This window comes from Mus caroli, chromosome 5 (assembly GCF_900094665.2).
Source record: "Mus caroli chromosome 5, CAROLI_EIJ_v1.1, whole genome shotgun sequence".
Lineage (NCBI taxonomy): Eukaryota > Metazoa > Chordata > Mammalia > Rodentia > Muridae > Mus > Mus caroli.
Genome location: NC_034574.1, coordinates 127391083 through 127400889, shown reverse-complemented (window position 1 = coordinate 127400889; position 9807 = coordinate 127391083). Strand labels below are relative to the sequence as shown.

Below are 9807 nucleotides of genomic sequence, written 5' to 3'. Positions count from 1 at the left end.
GTTTTTCGAGACAGGGTTTCTCTGTGTAGTCCTGGCTGTCCTGGAACTCACTCTGTAGACCAGGCTCGCCTCGAACTCAGAAATCCGCCTGCCTCTGCCTCCCAAGTGCTGGGATTAAAGGCGTGCGCCACCACGCCCGGCAAGCTGTCTTTTTTGTTGTTAAGATAGGTTCTATGTGGCCTTGGCTGGCATGGGACTTGACATGTAGACCACACTGGCCCTGAACTCACAGCGATCCTCCTGCCTCTACCTATGGAGTGCTGGGATTATAGGCGTGTCTTTTGAGGTGGACTCTAGAAGTTGATCTCAGGCCCTCTTGCTTATGTTACCAACTGAGCCATCTCCCCAACTCTCCTCTCTACAGAAGGGCCTGAGGATCAGGGATGTGAGCGGGAACTGAAGCCTTTACTGCCTGCTGAATAAAGCCTGTTCTCCAGGGATGCTCAAGTTTCACACCCTGGCCGTGGCTGCTCCACAGCCTGGGAGACGCTGGGAATCGCCAGAGTCCCAAACCCCAAGTGATGCCCTGGACTTCTTTGGGGGCAAAGCAAGTGCCCAGGGGATATTGACTGTGCTGACTGGAAGCCCAAGACCTGAGGCAAGATGTGACCCCAGTCTCACATCTAAAATGAGGCACAACAGTGGCATTTGTGGGTTTTGTTTTTGTCTTGGCTGCAGGATCTCACTAAGTTACTCAGGCTGATCTCAAACTTGTAACCCTCAGTCCTAGTGTTGGGATCGCGTCCTACCAGGTTTTTTTTTTTTTTCCTTTCTTTGTTTGGACCTCAGATTACTTATGTCGACTTCTAGGACTGTTGCTATGACTCTTTTTGTAGTTAACTAAAGTTGCTGGAGTCGTATTTAATATTGTCAATGTCAGGGGATTCCCTGTCTCAGAGCATTATGTGTACTAACTGTAGCAGAGGAATGGGGTAACCTGGGATCACTTTGGTTTCTTAGTGGGCTCCAGCTTGTTCTGATCTTCCATTCCTGCGGGCGGGGACTTTGTGCGATGGTGATAGGGAAATAAAACTACCCCCTCACCAAACACCAATAAACCCTGTGAGTGTGAGAGCAAACACTGCACACATGCCTTTGTTTAAACACCTTCCCCTGTGTGTGTTCTTAGGGCTGAATGTCTCTGTTGTTGCTCTCCGTTATTATTTTTTTTTTTAAAGACAGTCACACTGTGTAGCCCCTGGCTACCCTGGTACTTGCTTTATAAACCAGGCTGACCCACCCTGATGAGAGACCCTGTCTGCTTCTACTTCCTGGATACAGGGCTGAAAGGCACCACTGCACCTGACCTTTGGTTTAAAACCTGTGTCTGAGTATATTCCATGTGTGCGTGCCTGCAGAATTCTGGAGGCACCGGGACACTTGAAACTGCAGACTCTTGTCAGCGGCCCTACAGGAGTGCTAGAAACCTGAGCTCCTCTGTAAGAGCAGTCAAGCCCAACTGCTGAGCAATCTCATCTCTCCTGCCTTCTGAACATGGGTCTGTGGCTGAGCTTGTAGGCTTGCTGATGGGGTAGACCTGCTGGTCCAGCGAGCCCCAGGGATCCTGTCTCTGACTTGCCAGTGCTAGGATCACAGACATCTGTCCCCGTGCTTGGCTTGTTACTTGGGTTTTGGGGAATCCAAACTCAGGTTGAGGCTGTATAGCACTTTACTTGTGTGTGTGTGGAGGCAGTCAGAGGACAGCTGTGGCGCTGGCTCTCCTGCCCTCATGAGGGCTCCAGGCTGGGAAGACAAGCAAGTGCCTTTACCACTGAGCTATCTTGTTAGTATCCTCTGCCTCTGTCTCACTGTAACCCAGGCAGCTGGTACTGAATTTGTGGCACCCCTCTGCCTCAGCACCCCAGGTGTTGGGATTATAGGCCTGTGCCACCACACCTGGCTCTGGTAAAGACCCTTCCTGGAAACGAAGAGCAAGGTGGTGTTTTTTTTTGTTTTCTGAGACAGGGTTTCTGTGTGTAGCCCCTGGCTGTCCTGGAACTCACTCTGTAGACCAGGCTGCCCTGGAACTCAGAGATCTGCCTACTTCTGCCTCTCGAGTACTGAGTACTAAGATTAAAGGTGTGACCACCATTGCCTGGCTTAAGATCATGATTCTTAGTAGAAATGACCCTGAGGTCCAGAGAGGAATGGGGCTGTGCACTTCATGTCCAGCCCCCTCCCCTGGACACCACAAATCCATTCTAAGAAGAAATGAATGCTACAAGTTACTATATTAGAAGAAACACCTAGAACCCAGCTGTTAGACACCGACACACATTTCCCAGGCTGGCCTGGACTCCCCATAGCAGGGCCTAGCTTTGAACTTAGCCTGAGTACTCAGCTTATGGGTTCTCAGAACTGGTGAGATGGCTAAGCAATTCTGCCTGCTCTTGCAGGAGACCAAGGTTCAATTCCCAGCACCTACATGGAGGCTCACAACTACCTGCAACTCCCTTTCCAAGGGACACAATGCTCTTTAGGCCTTCGTAGGCACTGCATGTGTTCAGTGAGCAGGTGTACATGCAGGCAAAACACCCACAAATAAAATAAAAACAACAACAACAAAATCACTCATAAACAAATCATGTTTAAAAAAAAATTATGGTGTATGCTACTGTGCCTGGCTTCATTTCTTTAAATTTTAAAGATTTTTATAATTTTACTTATTATCTGTACATGTGTACAGGACCCAGAAGACTGTACTTTTTGTTTTGAGACAGGGTGCCTCTATGTAGGCCTTGAACTCAGACATCACCTGCCTCTGCCTCCCAATTGCTGGGATGAAAGGCGTGCTACACTACCCCAGCTCCCCAGAGAATGTTTGTGGAGTCAGTTCTCTTCCACCTTTTTGTAGGGGGTGGAACTCAGGAGGCTGGGTGTGTGGCCAACACTTTTACCTGCTGCAGTCTCACTGGCCCCGGGGTACCCTTTCTAATATTGGGGTTCAACAGGCAGGAGAAAGACGCTGGTTTTCCCCAAGGTCGCAAGCAATTAAGCATAGCAAGACGAACATCCAAAGGCTTTATCAGCTACAAGACTGAGGAGGTCAGAGCTTTCCCACCATGCCCATGTCCAGGGCCTGAGGCGGAATTCGCACAGGAAGAGCAGAGGTGTGGAACTCTGCCAGAGCTCAGTCTCTCGCTGTAGCCCAGCTGGCAGAGCGCTCTTTTGACATGCACCTGTAGTACCGCAGAAAGTACATGTGACACACACCTCCAACCCCAACACTCAGCAGGATCAGGAGTTCAAGGCTAGCCTGGGCTACAAGAGACTATTTTCACAGAAGAAAAACAAAGTGAGCATGTTCTAGCAAAGGCTGAGGCACAGCTCCCACAACAAAGACTCTCCTAGTTCCATCAGTGGAGGCCGTCTCAAGTCAGCTGGCCACTGGAGCCATGGTCTTCTGACACAGCCTGGCCAGGAGCCCAGCCATCTGCAGCAGGGAGTTCACTCCTTCCGCCACTTTCATGTGAGTGTATCCAATCTCCTGAAAGACAAGCCGAGAGCAGCAGGTGGGTAAGCGCGACTAGTTGTTCCTAACCAGCTTAACTAGTGGCTGGTTCAAAGCAGATATGAGGACCTCAAAATGCAGGGTGACAGGCGGGATCTGGCTTCACTCAAGTTTGGCTCATGTTGTAAAAGTTCCAAGCTTGCGGAGCAAACCTGGAGCTTCCAACACTGAGCTAAGGCCCTGTCTGTTAGGGTCTCAGAGTCCAGACTGCTTTCAAACTCCCTATGTACTGGAGCGTAGCCTTGAGCTCTTGATTCTCCTGTCTCCACCTCCAGGGTGTTGAACTGGGTTAAGGACACCCGGTTATTTCTGCTGTTGCTGTTCTGAAATAAGGTCTCACTATGTAGCACTCAAGGTGCACACCACGCCCAGCAGCACTCTTCATAGGCCGTGCTGAGACCAACCCCAGGGCTCCGCACATTCAAGACACGCATTCTCCCAACTTGGCCAGCCCCAGTTCAAGTCTTAAAAAGTTCGGCATACACTTGCCCGAGTCGGTGGTCTTGTGCCTGGGAACCCACCCGAGTAGAACAAGACCTTGGCTGGGAGGCGTGGTGGCCCGTGTACAGTGGCCTTAGCCACAGAAACCCCAACGGCCTTCCCAGAGAGCAAGTGGTGGTGACAGCCGCACGGAATACTGCTCAGTGATAAGGGCCAGAGCACAGGCACACGTCACAGCAGATCTGGAAGGCACTGTGCAGTAAGGAAGCCAGCGCAAGCCAGCGTGCTGGCACATACCCTTAAGCCCAGCTTAGGCCATACCATGAGACCTCAACTATAAAAGCCACCACCACAGATGAAGAAGTCAGCAGAGTCAAAAGGCACAAAGTACTCCTGAGCTCTAACTGACCTTGATGAACTCCAGTTTCAAGTATTCAGCCATCGGGAAGGTTTTGCAGACTCGGAAAATGTTGCCGATGACATCTTCTGGTGAGTAGCCCAGGTGCCACAGGTGAGCAAGAATCTAGACAGAAGACCCAGCAGGCCCTGAACACTGTGAGCTTCACAGACAGAGACGGAGGGGGACTATGGTGGGCCTAGCCTGTCACCCCGAGGGTAACGGTTTGGCTCAGGTGACCCATGAGGCTTTGAGGATCACCTGAACCTTTAGAGGTCTAAGTGGGCCCCATGGCTACCTTGGTTCACCCAGCACTCTGATCCCAGCAGGTAATTTAGCTCACTTTTCCATTAGTCCTTTGCCTCCCTCCCTCCCTCCCTCCCTCCATCCCTCCCTGTCAACTTTCCCTAGCCTGGGGCTGTGTCTAGAGACAATTCTTTGAGCCTTGGCACCTTGGGATAGATTCTAGCAGTGTTAGGGTTAGACAGGGATTAGGGTTAGCTGTGTTCTGTCTTCAGTATCCAGTCTAGGGCTTAACCTCAGCCTCCAGTACTCCAGTGCCTGGTACTCCAGTTTCTCATTAAGTCCAACCCTGCCCTGACCCTGGTCAGTCTCCCTAGTTGACTGAGAGTGGGACACGCGGGATCCGTTACAGTGTCTCCAATCATATCCCTCACACCTAGAGATTTGAAGTCACCCATACTCACTGGCACATGCTCAGAGAACCAGGCCTTCAGCCACACAACCCTTCCTGACCTCTCCTCTTCCAGATAACAGATTAACTGCTAGGTTCCTGGTTGGCCCTCAACATGATTCTCAGGAAGACAGAGCAGGATATGACATGTTCCCCAACTCAGGACAATGTGACATCACTGGAGGTGATGGCTGCTCTTTCTGTCTCAGGCTGGGAATCTCTGGTAGAGGATGTAACTCCAGTAGGTCACAATGCTGACTTCCAGGTCTACCTCTGCAGTGTGGCTTGAGGCAAGGAATCAGCCTCTCTCTAGGAATCAGTTTCACGGATTGAGTGTGAAATACCACTCAGTACCCTGCTGGTGGCGCTGTTCTGGGAGGTTGGGCATTTAGGGGGTGGAGCCTCTATAGCTAGGCAGCATGTATAGGATTCCTGATCCATCAAGATGTGAGGCAGCTCATGGGGGCTGGGGAGATAGCTCAGTGCTTAAGAGTACTGGCTGCTCTTTCGGGACCCTGGTTTAATTCCTAGCACCCACATGACAGCTCATAATTCCAACTCCAGTCTTGGGGACCAGATGCCCTCTTTTGAATTCCAAGGGTGCCATACACACACATGGTGAGCAGGCTACATGAAGGCAAAATACTCACGCATACTTAAAAAAAAGCAAAGCCACACGCTCCCCCCGCCATGAGCTCTCCCACCACCATGAGCTCATCAGGCCTTCCTGCCACACTGGTCCCAATAAAGCCAGCCTCTGTGGAGCTGCTTCTGCCTGGTTCTGGCTGAGTGATGAGAAAGCCAAGCCAGTCTACCCAAAGCTCACAGTGATTTTACTGTTAGGGGAGTGACACAGAGTCCTGGAGCCACTGTGGGCCCTTCCACCTGGCTGAAGAGATACAGGGCACCATGGCGACGAGGGCAGCAGGAGGAGACCCACCTTATAGGCCTCGTCAATGTTGGCGTCCACGCAGTGCTGGATCATCTCCTTCACCAGCAGGGGGTGGGGCTCGTCGCAGACCTGAGCAAACAATTAGGAGACACCATCTTGAGGCCCCAGACTAGTTTTCACCAAGTCTCCAGCAACTGGAATTTGGGAACAGTCTTATCACCACCAAGGACATCCCCCAAAGGACAGCTCCCAACACAGTTAGAGTCCTCATATCCAAGATGAACGAACTACAAAGCAGCCAACGGCCCAGAAAGACTCTCTACTTGGGTGGCATTAGAGGCATGGTGTTGGGCATGTTGGCACAGGAGGACCTCAAATTCAAGGCCAGCCTGGGCCACATATTGAGACCTGCCTCTAAGATAAGTGAATGAGCCAGGCAGGGATGGTGGCACACGTTTGTGATCCCAGCATGAGGAAGATGGAGGCAGGAGGAACAGAAGTTCGAGGCCAGCCTGAGGACAGAGTCTGGGCTACAGACAGGCTCAAAAATAAAAGAATCAAAGGAAGAAGATTGGAGAGATGGCTCGGGAGGCAAACGACTTCAGACAAGCCACCAGAGCCCAGGCTGCAGCACAGGTAAGGGTAAGACCATCTCTGCAGGGAAGTGAGGGATCAGGAAACACACTGGCTAGCCAGGACCCACCTATCTTCCACTACCTCCACCTGGGTCCTTCCCAGGACCCTCCCACTGGTCTCCTGGGTACAAGGGACAAAGCTGGGGTGGAAAAACAAACGAAGCAAGCACCCAACTCTGCCAGGAGCCCATCTCACCCAGCCATGAGTGCCCGCCGCCTTTCTTTGGGCACAAGACAGTGTCTCACAGTCCCCTTGCCTTAGCCTCCCGACTGCTTGTATGATAGGCGTGGGATGCCTAGTTTATGTGGTGCTGGGTCTGGAACCCAGGCAAGGACTCTAATAAATCAGGCCTTGCCTTCCTTCCTGAGACAGGTTTTACTCTGAAAGTGATGCTGGGATCACAGGCGTGGACTACCATGCCGGGGTCCTACATCCACCCAACGTTGGTGCAGGTTCATTCTGCTGCAGGCTAGCCCTCTCCCCACCCTGGTACCTTGAATACATTCTCACTGTTGATATAGCCAAATCCGGAGAAGGTGGACTGCAGGTTGTTCAGTGCCTGGACAGAGACAAGAGATACATCAGGGCGACTATGAAGTCTTTTCCTGCCCTGCCTCTCAGAGACCCGACCCCCACCCGCCAGCAGCTCACCCCACAGGATACTGAGTCCTCAATCTGCATTTTAGCCAAACTTGGCATAACACTCGTTCCCAAACTTCAACTTGTAAGAGCAATGTGTCTAGTCTCATGTCAACTTGAGACACAAACTAGAGTTATCTGAAAGGAGGGAACTTCAATTGGAAAATGCCTCCATAAGATCCAGCTATAGGTATCGAAAGATGGCCTAGTCGGCCATCAATGGAAAGAGAGGCCCATTGGACTTGCAAACTTTATATGCCCCAATATAGGGGAATGCCAGGGCCAAAAGAATGGGAATGGGTGGGTAGGGAAGTGGGGGGTGCTATGGGGGACTTTTGGGATAGCATTGGAAATGTAATTGAGGAAAATATGTAATAAAAAATATTAAAAATTAAAAAAAATTAAAAAATAAATAAATAAATAAATAAATAAATAAGGCTGCTATGAAAAAAAAAAAAAAAAAAAAAAAAAAAAAAAGGGTGCTAAAAAAAAAAAAAAAAAAAAAGATCCAGCTATAGGAGCTGGGCACTGGTGGCGCATGCCTTTAATCCCAGCACTTGGGAGGCAGAAGCAGATGGATTTCTGAGTTCGAGGCCAGCCTGGTCTACCGAGTGAGTTCCAGGACAGCCAGGGCTATACAGAGAAACCCTGTCTTGAAAAACCAAAAAACTAAAAAACAAACCAAACCAAACCAAAAAAGGATCCAGCTATAGGGCAATTTCTTGATTAGTGATTGATGGGTAGCAGGCAGCCCACTGTGAGTCCTGCCATCCTGGGTGCTATAAGAAAGCAGGCTGAGCAATGGAGGGGAGCAGGCAGTAAGCAGCCCTCTCCATGGCCTCTGCATCAGCTCTTGCTTCCAAGTCCTGCCCTGCTCGAGTTCCAGTCCTGACTTCCTTTGGTGATGAGCAGCATTGTGGAAGTGGAAGCTGAATAAACCCTTTCCTCCCCAGCTTGCTTTTTGGTCATGGTGTTTCACTGCAGCAATAGAAACCCTGCCTAAGACAGATAGCAGCAGTCACCCTCCAACCTGGCGCATGTCTCCCTGGGCTGTGAAGATAATGGCTTCCAGGCCGTCATCTGTGTATGGCACCTTTTCCTTCTCGATGACATTCATGAGCCTGGTGAGGACCTGAGCGTCAGTGAGCTTGGTGTAGCGGAGCACTGCACAGCGGGACTGGATGGGCTCTGGACAGAGACGGCAGAGTGAGGGCTCACAGCTGAGCCAGGCGTCAGACTATCAGATAAGAGGCAGAGAGGCTGTATTTCCAGCTCTCTGTTCTCTGCAGAGGGGCTTTTTCTAGGTGTGCGTGCTGATGTGTCTGTTCCCATGCCCCAATAAATGCCTGCCTCTAACTGCTTAAAAGAAGCAGGTCAGGTCCTGTTTCTGGAGGGTAAGTGGGCCTAACACAGACACCTACACACACACACACACACACACACACACACACACACACGAAGTTAGGACCTCTGGAATGGCTGGAATCACAGTGTAGAATGGGTGGGCCCTTGGGGAAGATGGCAGTTGGTCAGGGTAGAAGGCAATGGAACTCCAACAAGCTCTTTAAAGCTCCACAAGGTGCCAGCCTGTAATCCCAGCACTTGCGATTACAGATGGAGGTAGAGACAGAAGGATCGTGAGTTCAAGGTCAGCCTCAGGTACAAAGTCAGTACAAGGTCAACCTGTGCTGCTTGAGACTCTGACTCAAAAATCACCACGGACACCACCAACACCAACAAGAAAACAGGATGGGGGTGGGGGCAGGCAGCTAGCAAGATGGCTCAGTGGAAACAGATGCTTGCCACCAAGACTGACAGACAGCCTGAGTTCAATTTTAAGATCCACATAGATGATAACTGACTTCTAGCACACACATACAATGTAAGTTTTACATGGGGGGGGGGCAGGTGGGACAGGATGGATGACACTTGTAAACACTAAGCCTTCCACCTATCTGGGCAGCCATGAGCTGGCAGGAAAAGGCATGTGGAAACACGCTTGTGTGGGGGTGCGGAGAGGGAAGTGCGACAGAAAAGCCCCCAGTGCCGGGCATCAGCAGGACAGGAATGAGACAGAGATAACACACAGCACAGCGGGCCAGGATACCTGTCTGGCAGAGAGGCCAGTGCATGGGCAGCAGCTGGGCTGCAGGCCAAAGGCACTACGGGAAGACACTGTGGTGAGGTGGAGGCCTGGCTATGCCTGGCAAAGCCCAATGTAGAGTCCATCGATGCCAAGGGTCACAGCGTACAAAACAACTAGAGCACGTTCAAGACAAGCTGTGTGGCACAGTCCCGTCATCCCGTCTACTCAGGATGCTGAGGCAGGAGGACTGCAGATTCAAGGCATTCCTGGGGTATAGGGCAAATTCAACACCAGCCTGGGCAAGTTAGGAAGACCAAGTCTCAAAATAAAAAAGCACACAGGCCACAGTTAGTAGGGCACATGCATAAAATCCCTGGGTTGCATCTGCAGTACCATAAAAGATAAAAGTAGGGCCAGCAAAATGGCTAGGTAGGTCAAGGCACTGCTCAAGTTCAATTCCTGGTAGGTGAGAACAGAATTCTTTTTTTTTTTTTTTTTTTTTTTTTTTTTT

At 50.8% G+C, this 9807-nt stretch overlaps 2 protein-coding genes across 3 annotated transcripts in view; one reads left to right on the top strand and one right to left on the bottom strand.

Annotated features, from left to right (window-relative positions):
• Positions 1-1288, top strand: part of Lat2 (linker for activation of T cells family member 2) — a 14570-nt gene extending 13282 nt beyond the window's left edge. The window contains exon 13 of one of the 2 annotated variants that reach the window (XM_021163620.2): positions 365-1288. The gene's annotated coding sequence lies outside the window, so the exon portion shown is untranslated. The remainder of the gene's footprint in view (positions 1-364) is intronic. The other variant, XM_021163622.1, reaches the window with a different exon arrangement.
• Positions 1289-3007: 1719 nt separating this feature from the next.
• Rfc2 (replication factor C subunit 2) overlaps positions 3008-9807 on the bottom strand; it is a 17391-nt gene continuing 10591 nt past the window's right edge. Inside the window, exons 7-11 of the mRNA XM_021162682.1 lie at positions 8241-8398; positions 7065-7130; positions 5984-6064; positions 4362-4475; positions 3008-3487 (exon numbers count right to left, since the gene is read on the bottom strand). Coding sequence (XP_021018341.1) covers positions 3377-3487; positions 4362-4475; positions 5984-6064; positions 7065-7130; positions 8241-8398 — 530 coding nt within the window. The 3' untranslated portion in view covers positions 3008-3376. The remainder of the gene's footprint in view (positions 3488-4361; positions 4476-5983; positions 6065-7064; positions 7131-8240; positions 8399-9807) is intronic.